The 25,114-nt window shown below is 42.0% G+C and overlaps 1 protein-coding gene across 3 annotated transcripts in view; it reads right to left on the bottom strand.

Moving 5' to 3' along the window:
• Positions 1-25,107, bottom strand: part of LOC149239504 (casein kinase II subunit alpha-2-like) — a 350,158-nt gene extending 325,051 nt beyond the window's left edge. The window contains exons 1-2 of one of the 3 annotated variants that reach the window (XM_089373440.1): positions 24,804-25,107; positions 24,549-24,681 (exon numbers count right to left, since the gene is read on the bottom strand). In XM_089373440.1, the coding sequence (XP_089229566.1) occupies positions 24,549-24,681; positions 24,804-24,889 (219 nt within the window). In that variant the 5' untranslated portion in view covers positions 24,890-25,107. The remainder of the gene's footprint in view (positions 1-24,548; positions 24,682-24,803) is intronic. The other 2 variants (XM_089373438.1, XM_089373439.1) reach the window with 2 other exon arrangements.
• Between the last annotated feature and the right edge of the window lie 7 nt (positions 25,108-25,114).

Raw genomic sequence — 25,114 nt, forward strand, 5'->3', positions numbered from 1 at the left:
CTTAGACGGCATTGCCTTGGAGTCAGGAGCCTCTCCCTTATTCTTCTTCTCGGGACACTGGGTTGCATAATGACCCAGCTCCCCACAATGGAAGCACTTTATCTTAGAGATGTCCTTCTTCTTCCTCTTCCCTTGTTGTCCCGCAGATGCCAGAGTCGCATCCTCTTCCTCCTCTTTCTTGATTCGACCTCTTTTGCTGCTACTTCCCACCTTGGTCAACCATCTAATCTCTTCGTGGCGAAGAGTTGCCCACAATTCTTCCCATTCTGGAAGAGTTGCTCTGCCCAAAATGCTTTGGATGAATGTCTCCCACTCCTCGAGATTGCATTCAGGGCGGTCCTCACCATTAACTCCTGATCCGGCGTGGCCCCTATGGAAGTCGATGGTCCCAAATCTCCTGCAACCTGCTGAGGAAGTGATCTATCTACTACCCCTTCTGCATCTGATACGACCGCAATTGATTCTCCAGTAGCATCTTCCTCTACACAGAAGTGCCCTGATACAAAGTCGTCAAGGTATCCCACATCTCCTTGCCGTATTCTTCTCGGCAATATGTTGAACTACATGATCCTTGACCCCATCAAGGATTATGCACTTTGCCTTGGCCATTGCATCCTCATACTTTTTGTTGTCAGCTGCGTCAACTGGGATAGCCACGGTTCTCAAGGCGAAGGCCTTGATGCGATGTCTATCCAGAACAGACAGGATCCTAGCCTTCCAAATGACAAAGTTGGATGCCCCGTCCAACCTGTCCTAATCCCTCAGTCCATTCATTGCCATCTTTGTTCCTTTCTTCGACTCCCTCTGAGTCTCTACTTCCCTCCTGGAAGTTCTCCTCTAGACTCCTTTTGAGTCTCAATTTGCCTCCTGGAAATCCTTCTGCCAACAATCGAATCGCACCTCTCTAATCCCCTTTGCTCCTGCAACACTGATCTGGATTTCTTGGTTAGAAATCCACCTAGGTAGCGACTCCCTTTTACCTTGGTTCTATCTTGTTAGGTATTGTTATGCTTCGACAGCAACAGTACCCCACCAGCTTCACAATCCACAATCTGCCCACAGCTTCCTAGGCCCCAGCAACAGTAGAAACTGAGCCTCTTAGCTCTATGCAATCCCGGCAAGGCTGATTTGCTCCTCTGGCCAACTGTGTCACTCCTACATGGCTGAGTAGGATGATGTGGCTCCTCGTGAGCCTCTTTTGCCTCCCCCTGCCTCTGCGCTGGCCCTCTCTCTGGCTCAAAATGATGACGTAGGCCCTCTGCATCACTCCCTCTCCGCTGCCTTCTGCTTAGGAACAGCTCTGTCTCTCAGGACAATTGTTTCTGCTGCAAATCTTCTGATTAAGCTAATGCCTTCAGTTCTCCTGTGATCTGCAATGCTCTGATACCATGTTGAAATTTCTAAGTCTAACACGTTAGAAATTTTCCTGCACTATCTGGTTTATTTCACCTACTTGTTTAATTATCGAACAAGTTATTTAACCATATAAATACTGAAAATAAACACAAATGCAGTCTCAACCATCTACACAACTGAAAGAAATAGACAAACACACAAGGGACACCGTTATTTTTGGACAATTGTCCCCGGAAAAACCCAACTTGGGAAAACCAGTGCAGCAGTTCTGAGGGTTTTATTATTAAGTAGCTTTTCTTGAGTACAACTGGGTGCCAAACAGGCTCACCCTACAGAGAAACCAATCTGGCAATAATACCTCTCTTCGGAAGCAGATATTCAGCAAATCTGCTCCACAAAAGTCTCTCCAACGCCTCTCTGAGGCTCTGCGTCAGCCTAGAATCCTCTGTGTTAGCCTACAGATGCTCTCCGTTGGCTCTTTGGCCCTCTACGTCACCCACGCGGGCCCTCTGGCCCTCTGCGCAGTCACTCTAGCCCTCTACGTGGCTCCTGTTGGCTCTGCGTAGCCTTCTCTATCTTTGCGCTAGTCTTCTCGCACGATCTCTGCATCTCTGCTATGCCCTCACTGCCCCTCGCTGCAACTCTAATCACTAGTTCGATTTCTCTCAGCAAACCCCGCTCTAGAAAATCGAACTGACTGATCAACTTGGTGTATCTCCAACTGACCCTCAAGCCTCCTCTTATACTTTTTATGTTGAGTCATCAACGGTTGAGATTACATCTCTAATCAATAGCTAAGATTAGATTTGGCTTGATCCATGTCATTTAGAACCTTCTAACCCAATTTTATATTAATACCCATTAATATTTTTATTTTCCTAAGTTGAGAATTAGTAACTCATTAAAAATATTCATTATTTTAATATCTCTCTCACCAAGTAGAATTTCCCCAAACCATTTCTGGGTCTTGGAGATCTCATGTGCTTTAGCCTCTCCACCAATTTTCATGGCTAGAGCACATCCGATGCTACCCCAAATCAACACTCCCTCTTAGCGAGGAATGTGCTCTAGTAATGCTCCATCACTGAACATCACCCTGATCATCCGGCACTTGGTACCTTTGTTGATGCTTGGCATGTGGCCTGACATCCTCTGCATTGTTTCCTCCTATACTGCTACCCATGGCTCTGCCACTGCCACTGCTACATTTGTACGGCAGCTCCCTCTACATCCGTGTTGTTGTTGCTCCTTTCTCCCAACACTGCATCTGCACTGCAGCCCTCTCTCCTCATGTTGCATCGTGCTGCCTATAGCACTACCACTGCTACTGCTGCATTGCAACTCAATTACTGAGACAATGGTAACTGATCTACCCAACTACTGACATCCTTGTCAAGCTAGAAACCCTCCTGATCCTGAAGCTCCCTCTACTACTATCATGTGCTCCCTCTGCTGCCTCTGTGCTGCTGCAACAAACTTTGTGCCTCTCGCACCGCTGCAAACACCTTTGTGCATTCCTGCACTGTTGCACCCTCCTCTGTGCCTCTCGCACTGCTGCAACCATTTATGCGATGCCAAGGACTACTGCACTCTAGCATTGTTCTACCGCTCCATCTGCATCCGCTTCTACCGACATCACCATCCTGCTACTGTCTCTCGGGGCTCCCGTAGCCGGATATGATCCAAGAGTTTGGGTACCTCAAGGATCCTGCCCCACATCTTCTGTAGTCCTCCTGACTACAGCTCAATGTCTCCCCACCTCTTCTCTAGAGGTACATGAGCACTCATGGCACAATCGTCATCATCCTCTACCTCCTTCTCTGCCTTAGCCGGTGCTACCTTGGAGTCAGAAGGCTCTCCCTTATTCTTCTTCCTGGGACACTGGGTTGCATAATGACCCAACTCCCCACAATGGAAGCACTTTATCTTGGAGATGTCCTTCTTCTTCCTCTTCCCTTGCTGTCCCGCAGATGCCAGAGCTGCATCCTCTTCCTCCTCTTTCTTGATTCGACCTCCTTTGTTGCTACTTCCCACCTTGGTAAACCGTCTGATATCTTCTTGGCGAAGAGGTGCCCATAATTCTTCTCATCCTGAAAGAGTCGCTCTGCCCAAAATGCTTTGGACGAATGTCTCCCACTCCTCGGAGACTGCGTTCAGGCAGTCCTCACCATTAACTCCTGATCGGCATGGCCCCTATGGAAGTCAGTTGGTCCGAATCTCCTGCAACCTGCTAAGGAAGTGATCTATCTGCTCCCCCTTCTGCATCAGATACAACCACAGCTGATTCTCCAATAGCATCTTCCTCTGCACAGAAGTGCCCTGATACAATGTCATCAAGGTATCCCACATCTCCTTGCCGTATTCTTCTCGGCAATATGATGAACTAAATGATCCTTCACCCCATCAAGGATTATGCACTTTGCCTTGGCCAATGCATCCTCATACTTTTCGTTGTTAGCTAGGTCGACTTGGATAGTCATGATTCTCAAGGCGAAGGCCTTGATGCGATGTCTATCCAGAACAGACAGGATCCTGGCCTTCCAGATGACAAAATTGAAGGCCCCGTCCAACCTGTCCTAATCCCTTAGTTTGTTCATTGCCATCTCTACTCTTCTCTTCGACTCCCTCTGAGTCTCTACTTCCCTCCTGGAAGTTCTCCTCTAGACTCCTAAGTCTCGATTTCCCTCCTGAAAATCCTTCTATCGACAATCAAATCTCACCTCTCTAATCCCCTTTGCTCCTACAACACTGATCTGGATTTCTTGGCTAGAAATTCGCCTAGGTAGCAACTCCCTTCTACCTTGGTTCTATCCTGTTCTTCTGCTTCGACAACAATAGCACCCCACCAGCTTCACAATCCACAATCTGCCCACAGCTTCCTAGGCCCCAGCAGTTGAAGAAACTAAGCCTCTTAGCTCTGCACAATCCCGACAAGGCTGATTTGCTGCTCTAGCCAACTGCGTCACTCCTACGTGGCTGAGTAGGATGACGTGGCTCTTCATGAGCCTCTTCTGCCTCTCTCTACCTCTGCGTTGGCCCTCTCTCTGGCTCGAAATCATGACGCAGGCCCTCTGCATCACTCCCTCTCTGCTTCCTTCTGCTTAGGAACAGCTCTGTCTCTGCAAATCTTCTGATTAAGCTGGTGCCTTCAGTTCTCCTGTGATCTGCAATGCTTTGATACCATGTTGAAATTTCTAAGTCTAATCCGCTAGAAATTTTCCTGCACTATCTCGTTTATTTCACCTACTTGTTTAATTATCTAAAAAGTTATTTAACCATATAAATACTAAAAATAAACATGAATGCAGTCTCAACCATCTACAGATCATCAACTGAAAGAAATAGACAAACACACAAGGGACATTGTTATTTTTGGACAATCATCCCCAGAAAAACCCAACTTGGGAAAACCGATGCAGTAGTTTTGAGGGTTTTATTATTAAGTAGCTTTTCTTGTGTACAACTAGATGCCAAACTGGCTCACCCTACAAAGAAATCAATTTGACAGTAGTACCTCTCTTTGGAAGCAGATATTCGACAAATTTGCTCCATGAAAGTCTCTCCAACGCCTCTCTGAGGTTCTGCATCAGCCCTCCTAGCCTCTGCGTTAGCCTATAGATGCTCTACGTTGGCTCTTTGGCCCTCTGCGTCACCCACGCTGGCCCTCTGGCCCTCTGCGTCACCCACGCTGGCCCTCTGGCCCTCTGCGCAGTCACTCTAGCCCAGTGTTGCAGGAATCGCCCCCCCCCCCCGGATCCGAGGCCGGAATCGCGTCCCGTACGGAAGCGTTCCGGAACCTCTCCCCGAAGCGCGATTCCGATTTTATGAAGCGCGATTCCGTTTAAAAAAAACGATTCCTGGAATATTGGAAGCGGCTGCCCGGATCCGCGCTTCGGAGGGCGCTTCGGGCCTCCGGAAGCGCAACGCTTCAGGCCCGGAAGCGCGCTTCCTCTCTCCTCCGCGCGGGCAGCATGTTACTTGGTTTTTTTTTTTTATTTTTTAAAAAAGTTCACTTAAGTTAGCATGAGGGGGTGGGTTAGGGTGAGGTTAGGGTTAGTTTAGGGTGAGTTTAGAAAAGAATAAAGCCCCCATTCTCTTCTCATTTTCTCACTTTGAGTTTATGAGAGTTGGAGAAGAGAAGAGAGGAGAGGAGAAGAGAAGAGAGGAAAGGAGAGGAGAAGAGAGGAGAGCTTGGAGGAGTGAAGAAGGAGGAGCTAGGAGAAGGAGGAGGAGCTTGGAGCAAGAGCTTGGAGGACTTCATCTACAAGAGCTAAAGAGGTAAGTTCAAACCCCAAACTCCCTTGTTTTTTTGAAAAAAAAATTGTATTTTTCTCCTCCCTCTCCTACTCTTTCCCATTGTTTCTACTTGCTCCTTTATTTACAGGTTGTCCACCACCTATATCCATATTCCAAGATGGTGTTCTTTTGGCTTCTATGTATCATTCCACTCTTGGTTTTAATGATGGCAAGGGTGAGGAATAGAGGGGAAGAGGAAGGGGATGAACTTGGTGACCCAATGTATGATGAGGAGGAAGGGTTTGAAGAGGAAGGGGATGAACTTGAAGGGGACACTGAAGCACAAGATGGGAAAGGTACAACAACACCCTTGTGGAACTATGTGACCAAACTTGATGGGGGAAAGGGTGGTGGATCTTACAAATGGATGTGCCCTCATGATTGTCATGGAGGAAAACCATATTGTGGTTCATATACCCGTCTGAGGAGGCATCTTTGTGGGGTGCTGGACAGTGATGAAAAAAAGGGTTTTGTGGGGGTACAAATTTGCCCAAAAATTTCAGCTGAACAAAGAACAAAATACATCCAAATAGAGATGGCTGCACAACAAAAAAACAAGAAACAAAAAACTCATTCTGAATCAAGTGCAACCTCTAAATTTGGTAGTTGCCCATCTCCTCATGGTACTTTTGCAACCTCTGGAGGTAGAAAAACAATAGGGGATTTCCTTAATGTTTCTGGGAGGGATGATGTGGATGGAAAGATAGTCCGTTTTCTTTGTGCTTGCGGTGTACCATTCAATGTGCTTCGCTCTCCCTATTGGCATGAAATGGTAAAGGCCATCAATGAAGCCCCAAAAGGATACAAGGCCCCCAACTATGAGAAAGCTAGAACAGTGTTATTAGAAAGAGAAAAAGCTAAGGTTCAAAGAGCTTTGACACGTTTTACACATGAGTGGGTGGATTCTGGGGTATCCATTGTATCAGATGGGTGGACAAATATTAGAAACCAACATTTGATAAATGTTCTTGGTGTTTCTTCTAGTGGTGCAGTATTTATTGCATCTCATGACTCCTCCTCCATCAGTGCAACTGCACAAAACATTGCAGATCTCCTATTGAAATCAATCAAAGATGTTGGTCCGAATAATGTGGTTCAAGTGATCACAGATAATGCAGCAAATTGTAAGTTAGCAGGAAAAATTATTGAGCGTACTCATCCACACATCTTTTGGTCTGGGTGCCTGGTTCACACATTGAACCTTTTGATGCATGATATTGTGAAACACAAAGATTGTGGGTGGATTGCTGAGGTTTACAGGAAAGGGAAGCAGCTCATTAAATTCATCACAGGGCATACAAGGGTAAACTACTTCTATGGCACTTACTCCAAGTTGCAATTGCTTAAAATTGCAAAGACAAGATTTGCTAGTTATTACCTCACCTTTAGGCGGCTAGTGAGGGTGAGACAAGCTTTAACTAATCTGGTGTGTGCTGAAACATGGGATGAAATTAACAATGACACAGATGGTGCTAATGAAGTCAAGGACACTGTTCTTGACAGTTACTTTTGGTCACAGGTTAAATATGTTTTGCAATTCACCAAACCAATTTATTACATGATCAAGTTTGCAGATTCAGATCGACCAGTAATTGGGGAGGTGTATGAGCAAATGGATAGCATGTTGGGGCAGATTAAAGACATTGTTGAGCCTAGAGATACCACCTTGTACAATTATATTCGTGAAGAGGTGGAAAACCGATGGGATATGCTAAATGTTCCATTGCATGCATTAGCATATGTTTTGGCACCTAAATACTATCATCCATCATGGCTTTCAAAACCAGCACCTGGGGGGGGAAGCAGGAAAAAACCACACCAAGATAAAGAGGTTCACGAAAAATATATGGCTGCATTGAGTAGATTAATCCCTGATAATGAGGAGGCTGCATTGGTACGGAGACAGGTGAGCAACTATACGAGCAACACTGGTCCATTTGGGAGCATGCATGCAATTCAAGATCGAGAGCATTTTTCTGCTCGAGTGGTGGAACATGCATGGAGGGCCTACTCCACTTCTACAGAGTTTGGCATTGCGGGTGCTATCACAGGTGGTAAACACTTCTTCTGCAGAGAGGTGTTGGAGCTCTTATTCTTTCATCCACAGTGTTAAAAGGAACAGGTTGAATTTAGACCGGGCAGAGAGCTTGGTTTATGTTCATTACAACTTGCGATTGTTGTCCCATTACTGTGAAGATGCAAAGTCTAATAAAGACTTGTTGACTTGGGACAAGAATCCAGAGGAGCCCAATTTGGAGGATGGAGTGTTGCGACTAGAGCAATTAGAGGATTCTCTTATCCAGGTATGTCCATTGTGGTATGAATTTTCCAATTTTCCCTTATAAAGCATTTCTCTAATTCATGTTTTTAATTTTTTTGTTAACTAGTGTTTTTTTTTTGCATGAATTTTTTGAGCGATTCTAGGATGATGACACGGGTGTTGATATGCCAACACCCCCATCTGGTCCCTTGGTTTCTAGGTTCCATGGTTCAACACCAACGGCAGGGGGTTCTTCTTCATCAGTTCCAGTGCCACGACTTACACAGGGACCATCTTCTTCATTGCCACCACGTGGAGGCCCGCCATCACGTTCTATTCGTGGTGGAAGGAGGAGAGATTAGTAGATATATTCACAATCTACTTCTTTTTGTCATAGATTACTCATTAGACTTGTAGACTTGTGAATTTGAATTTTGAACCTTTTTGGCTTGGCGGTGACCAAGTGACATATTTTGTAAACATTATTATTTGAATTTTGGACATGACAAATGTTGACAGTTGCTCACTTGCTAGATAAATCATAATATGCTCTATGTTTTATGTTTTATAATATGCTTAAATGTTTTATGTTTTATAATATGCTTAAAAATTTGATGTATGTTTGTAATAGCTAGAATATAGATGATTGTTGTACATACTAGTAACTACAATGGAATCATGGATGCCATATCTATCTTGATTTATGCAAAAATATGCATGTTTTCATGTCTTCTACAATTAATTTGGTATTTGGGATGTTTGTTTTGAGTATAAATGCAAAAAAATATAAAAAAATATATATATATAGCAGACGCTTCCGCGGATGCTTCGCTTCCTAGATTTTTGGAAAATGACGCTTCCGCGCTCTGCGCTTCCGCTTCGCTCCCGCTTCGTGCAACATTGCTCTAGCCCTCAGCGTGGCTCTTGTTGGCTCTGCGTAGCCTTCTCTACCTCTGCGTTGGTCTTCTGACACTATCTCTGTCTCTCTGTTATGCACTCACTGCCCCTCGCTGCAACTCTGATCACTGATTCGATTTCTCTCAGCAAACCCCGCTCCAAAAAATCGAACTGACTGATCAACTTGGTGTATCTCCAACTAACCCTCAAGCCTCCTCTTCTACTTTTTTTGTTGAGCCTTCAACGGCTAAGATTAGATTTGGCTTGATCCATGTCATTTAGAACCTTCTAACCCAGTTTTATATTAATACCCATTAATTTTTTTATTTTCTTAAGTTTAGACTTAGGAACTCATTAAGAATATTACTTATTTTAATATCTCTCTCACCAGGTAGAATTTCCCCAAACCATTTCTGGGTCTTGGAGACCTCATGTGCTTTAGCCTCTCCACCAATTTTCATGGCTAGAGCATATCCGATGCTACCCCAAATCAACAGATATGAATGATCTTCCCCTGTAGTAGCTAACCCATCCCTTAAGGTCGTTCAGTTGTCAATTACTGTGATGTCCGGATCCCATGCTAGTCTCAGAAGGGTGCCACCATGTTGTCACTGCACCACTCTGATTCTAACAAGTTGTCCATCGGGCACACACTGTATCCTCCTCCCCTGAAACCTGGTGGCGAAATATCGATGAAGGCCAAGCTCATCCTGCCCAGGTATCTCTATGATGTCAATATCTACCCATCCATTGCTAATCCCGATCTTGAACTACAACTAGAAAAACCTGCCTCGCCATACAATGGAGGCCTTAGTGATCCCCCATGTGTCAACCCCAAAGTGAGCTAGATCACCCTCTGCTCCAGTCCTGCTCCCCACGAAATGGAGTGGCTTGTCAGCCAACTGAATCCCTGGATCCCATAACCATATTTGTTGCGGCGTAGTCCTGACGACTACTGAAATCCACCTACCCCACGTCTTTGCTCCCTACATGCAATCGATATATAGGCTCCACACAACATGAATCAATCTAGCGCATGCAAAACTGCCCTGTGCCTGCCATACCACATCGTGGGATCTACTATCCTGTCTCCTGAAAGTGCACCCCAATACTGCCTGGAGACTAAACATCCGCCCGTAAGAAAGGTCAACCACCTGCTGTATATGCTCCTGTGACACCTCAGAGTGCCTCGCCCAAAATGTGTCATGCATCCCCTTAAGTGTGAACTCAAGGGTGGAACATACGCTACCTCCACAACAATCCACGCACTCCCCAAACACATATCTATCAGCTCATGCCCTAACTCAATGCCACCGTTGAGAAGTCTCTCCCCTAGTGTGCTGAGTCCCATCCAAATATCTCAAGTGAGCTCCCCGCACCCTACTAATTCCTCACAACCTTTTATGAACCCGAACTTCTTGCCTTCCTGCCCTTCTTGCTCATCTTGTACCTGTTTTTTTCCAAACCTTCTTATTTCGTTGTCAAGCTTTTCATTCATGGTTGATTCCATCTTGTACCTATAGTGACGAGCTATGTGTCCATAGTTATAACATTTATAACATTCCTTATTAGGATTGTGCCTGCGCTCTTTAGCTATGTGTCTGTAATTATGACATTTGAAGCATTCAATGTCATCCATAGAAGATTCCATTTGGTATTTGTCTTGTGATCCTGCAAACTTTCTTCTAGGGCTTTGCGGATAATAATTGTACCTGTCAAAAACTTCACAATCCCTAGCCATATGTCCATTGTTAGCACATAAAAAGCAATAACCATTAAATGAACATGCATACTTGGATAATTCATTTGGAGGCAGTGGTCCTTGATAATTATACCTATCAACAACTTTACAATCCCTAGCCATATGTCCAAAGTCAGTGCATGAAAAGCAATAACCATTAAATGGACGAACATACCTAGATGATTTATCTTGTCTGGATGGTTCATTCTTCTTCAGAGGCGGTGTAGTCTTTTGTCCTTTGTCTTTGACTGCTTTGGCATCATTCTTCGAAGTTGTAACATTCTTCTTAGGTTTAGTCTTCTTCTCAATTTGACTTTGTAAAGATGTGGAGCTTGTACCTTCATCAACTAGAGCCTTACCTGCTTTTTCTGCCTTCATCTTCAACTGAGCCACTTCTTTATTTGTCTTGTCCTGCAATTGTTCTTTTTGCAATTCCTTGAGCTTGTTGATCTCATTAAGAGTTGCATCAAGTTCTCCTTGCTTTTGAGCAAGGCCTTCTTGAAATCTGTCCTTCAATAAGCTTCTTCTCTTTTCTGCTTCTTCTACATGTAGCTTGAGAAGAGTGGTCTTTTCCACTTGTATTTGTGCCTTCTACTTTTCATTTTTTGTGCTAAGTCTGCTTATTTCTGCTAAAGAGGTTTCCAATTCCTTTTGCTTCTGGTCAACTGCAGATATGCATCTTTAATCAGATTCCTTTAATTGACTTTCCAAATCCTTCTTTTCAATTTCTACTTCCTACACTTGTTTCTTAAGCCTGCTAATCTCTGCAAAGGCTACATCAAGTTCCTATTGCTTTTGATTGACTTCCTTCTTGAGTGTGTGATTTTATGTCTTTGTATTTGATCTTTCGACCTTTCTGGCTTCTTCCAACTATACTCTAAGATTGCTAATGATTTTCTCGAATTCTTCGTTTTTCTTATTGAGTTCTTCGACACATTCTTTTGTTGTTTCTAATTCTGCCTCCAAAAATTTTGCCTTTTCCCTTTGACTTTGAAGCAATGTTGTGAAAAGCGCGAGCGGGATTAAATCGGCGCCGGGAATGAAGCGGAAAAAATCGGAAAAATCAGGAAAAAAGCGGAAAAAAGCGGGAAAAAAGCGTTTGGTACAAAAATATTCATTTTTTTTCATTTTTTTTCAATTTTTTTAATATCTAAACCATCTACAACATAAAATAAATATATTGACACATAAATATGATAAGAAAACTAATATATAAGATGTTTAATATCATTTCTAGCGCTAAAATCACACATAACATTGAATCATGTCCTGAATAGTAAGTCCTGACTCCTGAGTCCCAGCTCAGCCTCAAAATATCAACAAAAAATATGATAATGTATCTCATCATGTCATAATGTCATAGACTCATATACAATAAAATGAAAGTCTAATCCTATTGATTTCCTCTGCCCCTCTTGCGAGAAAATGTCACAGCTTTCTCTTTCCCTCTAGATGTAGATGTTGGTGCCTGTGCTGGTGGAAATGGCAGTGGAGTCTGATGTGCTCTAGAAGCTGAAGAACTAGAAGTATGAGCTACAGGAGGTAGACGGAGACCACGTCCTCTACTGGTGGTAGTGGTAGCCCGGGTAGGCGGTGTCACCTCCTCCTCCTGCTCCTCCTCCTTCTGCTCCTGCTCCTCCTCCTCCTCCTCCTCCTCCTCCTACTCCTCCTCCCCCTCCACTACATCCTGCACTAACCAATCATCAGCAGAATCCATGAGAGGCCTCTCGGCCTCAACCCTCCATGCAGCAGTGGTGTCAATCCCATCCAATGAGATGGCATCCACATCAGGTGTCCTCTCAAGTTGCCTCACCCACAATCGAAGATTGTAGTAGACGTAGACCATGTCATTAAGTCGCTGGGACTCCAACCTGTACAAAGATCATGAAATAATAATTAATAATTAATATTATAAAAAAAATATTGTTTAATGAATTCAAAAATTTATTTGGAAATTTGTAATATTTTAAATGTTTAAGTGTTAACCTGTTGCGCTTCTTGTTGTGTATTTTTTCAAATACACTCCAGTTGCGCTCACATCCTGAGGAGCTGCATGTTTGGCTGAGGATGCGTACGGCAAGCTTTTGCAAAAGGGGTACTCTGCCACCATAAATCTTCCACCATGCATCTACAACAAAATTACAAATAAAATTTTAAATAAACATAAGAAAAAAATGGAATTTGAAGAGACAATGAAATTTGAAACAAAGTTACAAACTAAAAAATACCTGGCATTTTAATCGTCCTATCAGTGACAGCCATCTCAAAGCCAAATGTGCCACCTACCATCTTATATGTCTCAATTTGTTTAGAGATCTCTATACGTTGTTCTGGAGATCGCACCATCTTCTGGACACAGGATAAGAATCCATCCATGATCTCAGCGTCAAAATCAAACCCACATGCATAAGAAAATGCAGGGTTCAGGAAAAGCCCAGCAGCATGAATGGGACGATGGAGTGTGTTGTTCCATCACTCATCAATCACTCCCCATAGAAGGAGTTGTTTCTGAAACCCATCATCTCCCTTATCATCATAGTAGGCCCGAATGGCTTCTTTGGCCCTGTCCATGGCTTCATACAAATAGCCCATTGCGGGCTTCTCACCATCAACCAACCGAAGAACCTTTACTAAAGGTTCAGTAACGGCGCACACCTCCTGCACTCCCGTCCAGAAGTCTTCTTGGTATGAAACTAGTCTGCATACGGCCTCTCCTTCTGGTTTGCAGCTCATTGACATAGCACGCCACTCCTCTGAAAGAAACATTCTCTTCACATCCCACATAGAATTCACAAGGGATTGAAGAGATATGAAACTTGTGGCAAACCATGTAATGGCGGGGCGCACCAACTCTTTGTTGTTGGTGAATCTTCTCATCAAGCTAAGCACAGATGTATGATTATATATAAATTTTGTGATGCTTTTTGATGAGTCAACAATATCTTTGACAAAGGGAATTTTCCCTATGTCCTCTAACATCAAATCAATACAATGGGCAGCACAAGGTGTCCAAAATAAAGTAGGATGCCTGTCCATAAGCATTCTACCAACAGCAACATAATTTGCAGCATTGTCCGTTATGACTTGGACAACATGTTGTTCACCCACCTCCAAAATAAACACATCCAGAAAATCACATAAAGTTCTTGCATCTTTGATTTGATGAGATGCATCAACAGATTTGATAAACATAGTCCCATTGGGACAACTAACCAAGAAGTTTATAAGGGTTATCCCCTTTTGGTCAGTCCAACCATCTGACATAACAGTGCATCCTGTTTGTGCCCATGATGCCCTAAAATCCTCCAATCTTTGGGTGCAGTCACGCTTTTCATCTTGAAGAATTCGGCCTCTGAAATCATGATAAGAAGGGATTTTGTACCCCGGGCCAACACTGGCAATAGCATCAACAGTAGGTTGGAAAAATGGATTATTCCTTACAATGTTGAAAGGAATATCACTCCAGAGGAGAAATTTGGCCATCAACCTGTCAGCTTGTTCTTTTTCAGTTCTTTTTAGCATTGAACCGATAGATGGTTGTGAACCAGGTGTGGTTCGAGGAACAAAAAATGATGATGCAGCTACCGGATTGACTGATGCTGCAGTAGAACCAGTGCCACTTGGCCCACTTCCTTCAGCTGACCTTTTTAGTTGCCTTTTGAGTTCTTCTTTGGCCTCTCTAGTGTGCTCTAATTCTCCCAATGCTCTCATGGCTCTTTGGATAAGTTCAGGATTTGTATTTATACAGGGCCCTACATCATGTCCAGGGATTTGTGCAAGGTGAAACTTCAACCTGTACACCCCCCCGCGTATGTCCTTTCCACACAACTTGCAATTCAAGTTTTGTCTATCATTCGGAGCTTTAGGTTCACCATATTCCCAGAAAGGATCCAATTTCCTTGGCATGTTTGTTTTTGAATTTTGAATTTGCAAACCTATGGGAAAACAAGGATTAGGAAATAGGAATTTAGGATTACAATTTAGCATTTACAAAATTACAAGTTACAAATTTCCAGAATCCAAAGTTCCAAACCCAAGTTACCCAACCAAATGGCAAATGCCAAAAACAATGAAAAAACATAACAATGTTTAAAAAAAATGAAAAAAAAAAATTATAAATTGGTTCCCATAGTCATACCAATTTACCCATCCCAAATCAATGAAAAAATACAAAAAATTCTTTAAAAACAATGAGAACAAAAGGAAAATGGTGCCCATATGAAGTTTCCCAACCAAAAACAATGAAAAACAATGTTTTTAAACAAGGAAAACAAAAAAAAAATTAATCTACATACCGTTTTTATGGAGAAATTGGTGGTCTCCTCTTGAATTTGTCCTACAATCCCTTAGATTTCCTCACAAACCCTCCAGCTCCTCTCTCCAACACCTTCTCCTCCTCCTACGCGCGCCCACAGTGCAAATGAACAAAAAAAAAAATGAAATTCGGATTATAAAACCCGCTGCCGCCGCCCCCCACACTTTTTTGCGAAAAAATCGCGCTTTTTTCGGAAAAAAGCGCCAAAAAAAGTGCCGCTTTTTACCCATAAAAAGCGCGATTAAATCGCCAGAGGGAAAAAAGCGCGCGTTTTTTAAAAAAGCGCATTTTAACAACACTGCTTTGAAGTTATTTTATAACCCTAACCACTTCATTTTGAAATTCGAACTTACTTATTTGTTCAACTTCTTCACTATCATCATTGAGATCCACATGATTTTCAAGATCCATATCTTGACCTACATCCTTCTAGAGCAATGTTGCACAAAGCAGGGACGAAACAGGAACGTTTTTTGGAAGCGGGGACGCGGAAGCGTCATTTTCCAAAAATCTAGGAAGCAAAGCATCTGCGGAAGCGTCATTTTCCAAAAACTAGGAAGCAAAGCATCTGCGGAAGCGTCTGCTATATATATATATATATATATATATATATATTTTTTTATTTTTTTGCATTTATATTCAAAATAAACATCCCAAATACCAAATTAGTTGTAGAAGACATGAAAACATGCATATTTTTGCATAAATCAAAATAGATATGGCATCCATGATTCCATTGTAGTTACTAGTATGTACATCAATGATTAATTATTCGAGCATCAACCATCTATATTCTAGCAATTACAAACATACATCAAATTTTTAAGCATATTATAAAACATAAAACATTTAAGCATATTATAAAACATAAAACATAGAGCATATTATGATTTATCTAGCAAGTGAGCAACTGTCAACATTTGTCATGTCCAAAATTCAAATAATAATGTTTACAAAATAGGTCACTTGGTCACCGCCAAGACAAAAAGGTTCAAATTCACAAGCCTACAAGTCTAATGATTAATCTATGACAAAAGTAGTAAATTGTGAATATATCTACTAATCTCTCCTCTTTCCACCACGAAGAGAATGTGGCGGCAGGCCTCCATGTGGTGGCAATGAAGAAGATGGTGCCTATGGAAGTTGTGGCACTGAAACTGATGAAGATAAACCCCCTACTGTTGGTGTTGAACCATGGAACCTAGGAACCAAGGGACCAGATGGGGGTGACATCTCAACTCGATCATCATCAACCTGGAATCGTTAATTACATGCATGCTCCCAAATGGACCAGTGCTAAGCATATAGTTGCTCAATTATCTCCGTACGAAACGTGTTTCGGAAAAAACCGAAACGCGTTTCGGAAAAACCAAAACACAGATCCAAAAAACCGAAACGCGGATCGGAAAAAACCAGAACGCATTGCGGAAAAAACCAAAACGCGGATCGGAAAAAACCGAAACGCGTTGCGGAAAAAACCGAAATGCGGATCGGGCCATAAGGTTCCGAAATGGCAGGAACCACATTTTTCAGCCCGATCCGTGTTTCGGTTTTTCCGAAACGCGTTTCGCAGGGCGGATCCCCCATGGATCCGTACGGATCGCAAATTGAGCTTTTGATCCGGGGGGCGGGGACGTTTCCTGCAACACTATTCTAGAGATTATGGATCCTTTCCCAAAGAACTTTCATTGTTGAGCATTGACCAAATTTTGCTTTGACAGAATTTGGCAGAACATTAAAAATGACATTCATGGCTTCAAAATTGTACCTTTTAGCTTTGTCGGTAGATAGGTCTCCAAAAAAAATAGATTGCCATACATCATGAGCTTGCAAATGGACTTCCATTCTAGATTCCCATATCCAGTAATTATCTACATCAAATTTGGGGATTGGTGCACAATACTGATTTTCTTCAGATGTTATTGTACCTGAACCTTCTTTTGCATCCTTGGAATTCTTGGCAACTTGCTTCTTTGATTTTCCCATCTCTATGCTCTGAAATTTTCCTTCTAGCGGTTAAGTTGTTACTAAAGGAACCAAGCTCTGATTCCAATTGTTGGAAATACTGAGGGGGGGGGTGAATCAATATTTATTAGCAATTAGCACTTTTTAATCTTTTTCAGAGCATTAGTTAATCTTCAATTATTATTATTGTTCTTCTTCAGATAATCATAAACAATAATCCACAGTAGACAACACCATACAACAATGTAGAAAGATGAAACAGTGGACACGGAGATTTTTAGGTGGAAAACCCCCTCCAAGTCAAAAACCACCGAACGCTTCCTAGTAATTGTCTTCTCTTCTTTAAAATAAAAGTAAATACATCAAGATTTCAGCTACAAATGAGGGAGGCATCAACCCCCTACTTTACAAGCTACAACCTATAGGACACTACTAAATCTAATACCCTGCTGCAATAGGAAGAACGCTCCAACGCCTTCTAATTCAGGCCACAACCTGATGAGTACCCCAACATTCTGTTTACTAGTTGCTATTGGAAAGGATGCTTCATCGCCCTATAGTTTATCAACCCCAATTGAAAGGATTCCACAACACCCTATGCAGGTTACGACCTTCCCTAGCACCACCCTGCCACACTAAAGTGTTCTCAAGCCACAACCCGAAGATGACTCCAATCACTTGCCTTGCACCACCCTGAAGAGTCGGTGAACAACGTTTCACAATTTTCAGACTAGATCCCCATGTGCCCTGAATCAATAGATGAAGATAGTAAATAAGAGAATGTTGCTTTGCTCAAAATGATTACCTTGTCAAGTCCTGCAACTGCACTGCTGATCACACTATATAATCATGTTGAACCTGCCCAACCCTGCTCAATCTGACATTGTATTGTCCAACTACTGATCACTGCATAATGTTATCCAACTGATCATTGTCCAAGTTGTACCAAACAAATCAACCTGCAATGGTCACTGTACTGCACTGCTCATGTAAGGATAAGCATCATATGCTCATAAGACAATCAACATACCATACTGCCACATTGTACCAAACTGCTCATAATGCTGCAAACATCTAGCACTGCTATTAAATAATGACACAAACTCAGGTACCTCAAGTCAGCCTTATGACCTACCTCTAATGCTCTCAAATTCTGCCCACGGAGAGCTGCCAACATATGTCTTTTCACTTCTATGGATTAGTAGCCATACACTATTGTCCATCTTTCTCATGTCAATACACTGTAGAACAAAGTGAGACGTGTTGTCCTATAAAGTTACAATTATGTCACTAAGACAGTACACCCTCTAGGTCATCACTATAAGTCACATAATACAAATTCCTAGGTTATTATAGTTCTCAAAGTGCTATCACAGGTCAGATATATAGGTTAAGTTCATATGCCAAGCTTATGTGTCAAACAAGGTTATACAAGTCACATTACAAACCCTAGCTCATTCACAAGTTGATACTTACATATAATCAAGTCTAGCATTGTCACATTAGTTCAGATTGTTTGTTACAGTTATCAATGTCAAGTCAAATAAACTTCATACAACATGAGCCTTCACTTGGGTTACTACTCAGAAGTATACTTCAGTATGATCATAAATGTTCAGTGTGAAGCAAGACAAGAAACATGAACTTCATGTGACTGCTTGTTAAACCCTACCTCAAAATATTCCCTTCATATAGTAGATATCCAATATTCATGCAAGGAGGACCCAAAGTTCATCATACCTTTTAGCTTGTGACGGTGGATGTCTGTGCACCATAATTGTTCTTGTATTTTACACTTCATGCAAAAACTTCAAATGCTGCTACAGGTTATAGTTACAAAGGTCGACTTCAAATCCTTTGCTAGAAAATTGTACAAGTATGTGTATTCCTTTAATTCTGGGCCATGCACAAATCTCAGAACAGCGAGACAATAAGCCACTAGGGATACACATATTAGGCCAAAACTTCAAAATGATTGTCACTATACATGAGAATTTTCTGTGCTCTAGGGTCTTCGATTACCAACTGGAGTATCCCTTAAACGAATTGTTGTGGCATCAATTAGGCCACTGTAATTAAGCTCTGAAACTTCGCTTGTCAAGGAGGATGTTCAAACCTCAAAATCATCACAAGGAATACTACTGCTTCTTCACTGTTATTCTGTGCACAGAGTCAATTTTATGGTAGAGGCGGCATTCAAGCAGGAAAAATCCCAAAAATAAAAGACAAAAAGATAAAATAGGGCGAGTACAAGTGTCACAATAAGAGGGTCTTCCCCAACGAAAACCCATGCCAAAAGAAAAGAAAAAAATCCTTTTCTAAGAGATCAAAACTACAAGCATACCTTGGTAGATCGATGACCTTATGAGAATGATGCCACAAATCCTATGTTGTTTTCTACCTCAGGAGATCCGAACTGTGAAACCTCAGATAGATGAAAAAGTTCAGAGCTAAGCATAGAGAGATTTCGTTGGGATTTAATGAGTGAGGTAAGGTATAATGTTTTTGTTTTTATAGACCTTAAAGAGGCTTCATTTAGGTGAACGCTGGAGGGATTTTAGGAGTTGGAAAATCCAAAAAATATTCAAACGGTAATGCTATATTTCCTAAACAAGAGAACCGTTGGTCAAAAGGAGGCAATAATAGGTTTCTTACCCTAATACATGGTGAGAGCCATATCTTATGGATAGAACTATTCATGAATACCTTACTTAAAGTATAACGGTTCCTCTTATGTAGGGAGGTTACATTTTAATTTGTAACTTTAAGCCTTAAGTAAGAAGGCCATTAGCCTTAATGATGAGGAGATGGACATAGGATACCTTTCAAGGGTGCACAATACTTGTGATCCCTTACCTTAGAATGAATTCTCCATTAAGCATTATAAATAACCCTTCATAAACTAATGTTATGTCAAAAATCAATAAACACCCTTTAATAATTAATAAATAATAATAATTAACCCTTAAGAACCCTATTTAAAATTTGAAATCAATGATTGGCTTAGTGCATATGGTCCTACCTAGTTGTGAAGTCAATGATTGGTTTATTCCCTTTGGTTCTTGCAGTTATTCAATTTATACACAATGAGATTGTGGCGATAATCATAGTCATATATTGACAACCGTAGGTGAATAAGGTGTCATGTTACTACCCCTTGGGGTTTTAGCCCACAAAACTAGGTCTTCAACTTCAAACTCAATTTTCTCTCAAACTAGGAGGAACCATGGGGCATACCACATATCAACAGAAACATCTCTTCAAGGAGAATCTAATGACCTAGATATCCAACCCAAACTCAATGGTTTGACCTTTCAAAAACCCTCGACAAAGTCAAGGTACATCCTCAGTCCAGGGAACCCAAACCCTAGGACTTGGGTTTTCAACCATCCAATAGTGGAGCTGCCAACTTGATGTAATCCGACAATTACTAGGAAGCGTTCATTAACCATTTGACATCAATGATTGGTGTTTTTAGTCAAAGTCAAACCCAGTCAACTCCATGGGTTGACATCAATGACAACACCATCCAACACATTCTTCATGATAGAGGAATATTCCTCCACCACGGCATCTTGCCAAACCTACTAAGAAGCTACCTCCTTATAAGAAGAAGGCTCAGTGGCCACCAACTCTGTCATTAGTGCCATATAATCTGTGTACCTCTGTGGTTGTTTACTCTACCTAAACGTGGTGCTAGGAGCCTCTACCTGCTCTTGAGCCTCCTAAATCAACCTCTAGCCCACTAGGCCTTCTTCCTCCCTATGGTGGACGACTCTAGCTGATTTTTCTGCTCTCGGCCTAGTTTCTCCTCCTCATCCTGCTGCAAGTCCTGTTGTGCTACCCTCTTACCACTAGACTGTGGTTATGGTTGCCTCTGAGGTGCTGGTTGTGACTCATGTTTAGGAGTGAGTAGCTCCTCCTTAGGTACTGCAAGTTGCTCACGCTCTAAGGAAACTCTCAAAGCTTGATCCTCCTGGAATCTCACATCTTGCCTGAGAACTGTCTTCCTGAATCCTAGAAGATACACCCTATATGCCTGAGATGTCTCACTATATCCCACGAAAATTCCATTTTCTGCTGTGGGATCCAACTTCTTCCTACTATCCTTGGACACATGACAGTAGACCTTTGTGCCAAAGATCTAGAAATGTGAAACATCAAGCTTCTTGCTTGTGAAAGCCTCCTTTGGTGTGACTCGTCCAAGCACCTTGTGTGGACTCATGTTCTATAGAAATACTGCAATGTTGCAAGCTTCTTCCCACAAGAACCTAGGCAAATCTTGATTATGCAACATAGCCTTAGCTGCCCCAACAATGCTCTTGTTCTTCCTTTCCGCCACCCCATTCTGCTGAGGGTTATGAGGTGTTATCAACTCTCTCCTAATACCTTCCTTTGCACAAACTCCTTGAAGGCATTGGAGATATAATCTCCACAATTGTCACTTCTCGCTGCCTTGATTTTCTTCCCAATCTACTTCTCTACCAAGACCTTAAACTCCATGAACCTATCTAAGACCTCATCTTTCTTTTTCATAAAATAAATCCAAGTTTTCTAAGAAAAATCATCAATGTAAGTAACATAATACCTACGTCTCATCAGTGATGGAGAAGAAAAGGGCCTGCACACATCTGACTGCACCAGCTCCAAAATCCCTTTGGCTCTACTATCCTAACCATGGAAAGAAGACTCGGCATACTTACCAAGCGTGCATCCCTTGCACACTCCACCTTTGTTAAGGTCGCCTGTTGGTAAACCTGTGCCAATCTACTGAAGAATCTTCAGCGCCCCATGACGCAAGTGTCTGATGCGCCTATGCCAAAGTTCACCAACATCTACACATCATGCCTTGTTGCTCAAGGCTGCATATGTCCCTACTAGCAACTTGTAGAGATTCTTCATCCCAACTTGTAGAGATTCTTCATCCTCACACCTATATGCTTCACTATCCTAGAAGCTAGATGCTTGAGGTAAGCCTTACCTCTGTTGAAGATGACATCATATCTTTTATCCTCAAGGATAGCTAATGAAACCAGGTTTTTCTTCAGCCCTGGAACATAAAGAACATCTTTGATATGGAGAGTGCTCCCAAACTCCTCAAAGCTAATAGTACCAACCCCCTTGGTCACATACTTGCCATTATCTCCAAGCTCAATATTCACCTGCATATCCTTCTCATCCAGCTGGCTGAAATACTCCCTATTCCCAGTCATATGGAAGGAGGCTCCTAAATCAATATACCACGTGTTGCTCCCTACTGAGCTTGCCATGCAAGCTATCAATGAGAAATCCTTCTCAAACTGAGAGGCAAACTCATCTACCTCAGCTGATGCAGCTACATGCTCCTTATTCGACCCCTTCTTCTTCCTATTAGGACACTTAGAAGCATAGTGCCCAAAAACATGGCAATGGAAGCACTTGATCTTGCTTAGATCCTTCTTCTTGTCATTCTTCTGATTATTCTTGCTCTTCCTTTTCCTTTCTTGCCTTTGACTTTTCCTGCAAGAGCAAGATTTTCCTCCTCCTTCTCAACCTTGGAACCCTTGCCATTGCTGCTAGAAGTCTCAACTAATTTGAGCCTTAGCTCCTCCTGAGTGAAGTCACTACATAGGAGTTCCCAATCCAGCAACTTATCTCGTCCAGTAATACTTTGAACGAATGTATACCAATCTTTGGTAAACCCATTCAGAGCCACACACACTAACTCTATGCCCACGAGCTTTTCTCCAACAGTTGTTAGCTCATCACGGACTTCCCGAATTCTAGTGAGATAGGCAGTTACACTCTCACCCTTTTGCATCTTGATTTTCCTTAGCTTCTCTTTGAGGACCATCTTCTAGTTCTCGGAAGAATTCTAGTAGAGTTGGACTAAGGCATCCCACATTTCCTTAGCTATATCTTTACATGCAACATGTGGGACTACATGATCTCGAAGTCCATCCAGGATCATCCTCTTGGTCTTGGCCATCTACCTTTGGAAAATCCTCAACTCGTCTGGATCTAAAGGTGTTGCAACACCTTTCTCAGTGAATTCCTTCAACCCAAACTCGTCTAGCAAGAACAATATCCGGACCTTCCAAACACCAAAATTTGAGGCGCCATCCAGTCTATCCTATTCTCTCAATCCCAATCCTATATGGGTTGCCATCTTCCAAACTTGAAGGCTATGTGTTGTTCGATTCTTGTTCACAGCTCTGATACCATGTCGAAAATCCACGAAATTTTGGTTTGCTAATATGAACAATCTGAAAACAATTTTCTTTTCGTATAATCACAGAATTTCTCTACTAGATGCAGCGAAATAGGAACAGGAATTAAAAGCACAAATCACACAATAGACAACACAATGGAAAACCCTCGCTTGTTTCAGAATCTGAGAATTTTATTGAAGAAGAATAAACTACAAATCTCTTACAACTAGCTTGTCTCAATCAGAAAATATAATATTCTGCCTGCCTTAAACTAGGCTTGAAACACTTGCTAGAATGTTGATCTACTTCCCTTATCAAACCCACACTCAGAGCGAAATCCTTGTGCATTCCTTAGGAATTAGGCCCCTATTTCCTAGCGCATTCCTAGCTCCTAAAAAATTGGAATTTCTCCTATTTTCGTGCTCACTTCCAAGGAAAATCTTCTCCAACAATTCGCACAAGAGAAAACTTATTGGCTCATTCCTCCACAAGCTCACAAACTCATGCTCAATTATGAATACAAGGTGTGCCTTTAATCTCCTTATAAGCACTTTGATTTAGCTATTGTTAGTAAGTTCTATGTTTGGGAAGTCGAACTGGTTTTCTACTTAATAAAAGTCAACACAAGTTGTTAACTAGTTCCTCCTAGGCTAACTCCACTTGTTCTTTCAGTTCCCAAACTAACTCACACTAAAAGATAATTAACTCGGTCTTCCACAAACCCACACTAATCAAACTGCTTCTTGAACTCGTCCACATCACTGGAACTTGTATATGACTAAGAAAATCACTAAATTTGGTTCCTTGAATTAAGGCACAAATCAAGGAATCCATTCCTTCACTACTTTTCAACTGGTGGACAATTCAACAATCCAAGGGAAGCTCAACCATTACAATTTAATGTCGCATCTTTTCTCTCTCTCTTCATGTTCTCAACATGTGTACACCATATCCTTGATCAAATATTAGTAGACAGGATACCAAATACCCCTAGCAAATTGTGTTTCCATCGCCTTTATTATTATTTAAACACCTCCCTTTGTATGCAATCCGGTTGGTATTGTTGGTGGTTGGTGTACGGACTCATAATTTGTTAGTTAGCATGAACTTCATGCCATTCATATAGTTGTTGTACGGACTCATATTTTGTTAATGAAATTTCAGACCAGGTCTTTTCATTTATGTTTGTTTGATTGCTTAATAGTAAATACTTTATCCTGTCATGACCAGATAAGTAAAGGCACTGCAGCTATTGCTTTGGATACTCTAATTCCACTAGTTGGCCTTTGCAGGCAGCGATACACAAAGTAGTGAACATCTTCCCTTGCCTTATCAAATGTTTCTAGTAATGAGTGGCAAATTTGGAATTATAGATAACACAACAAAAAACCTACTTTTGTCTTGTCATTGGACCTGAACGTGTGAAATAGGTGGTCGTTTGAAAAGGGGTTGATCTCCAATTACAATGAAGCATCTTGAATTACACATGTACTGTGAAAATTAATAGGTTGGAGGGGAGAAGGAGACCTTTTTCTTTTTGACAGGCTTAAGAATTTTGACAATACAGCGCTGGTTGTTGTTAGCAGTGTTGATCCCTTCAAATACCTCACTGTACTTTCCCCTGCCCACTTTTCTCACCAGTCGATATACATCCGGATCACTGCATAACACACAAACCAAATAATTTAAGAGTTTGTGAATATGTAGAATGATAAAAACAGAGAGAATAGGTGAAAGGAAGGGGAAAGGGTATGATGAATGCACATAGGGAAGAATACCTACCCCCACGGCACAACGAGGGATTCGTAATCCCAATACTCCGAAGAACGCAACACGTTGACATCTGCGTACACTCGAGCCTTTGACATTGCTCCCAGCGGATTTCCCCGCTGTGTGCACCAGATTTTGGGGCCCTTCAACCTCCCCGCATACAGATCCACGCACTTTCGGTTATAATTACGGCCACCATCCCTCGATCCCCACGCTTCGTTCCCCCGCACGGATGGAATCTTAATCAAGACCAGCAACAGATTCCATCATGCCTGTACAACAATAGCCAATCAAATCTCCGTATATTTATATTTGTGTGGGCC

The sequence above is a fragment of the Pinus tabuliformis genome, chromosome 8, assembly GCF_031772625.1.
Source record: "Pinus tabuliformis cultivar Carrire ecotype Pingquan chromosome 8, CPIR1, whole genome shotgun sequence".
NCBI lineage: Eukaryota > Viridiplantae > Streptophyta > Pinopsida > Pinales > Pinaceae > Pinus > Pinus tabuliformis.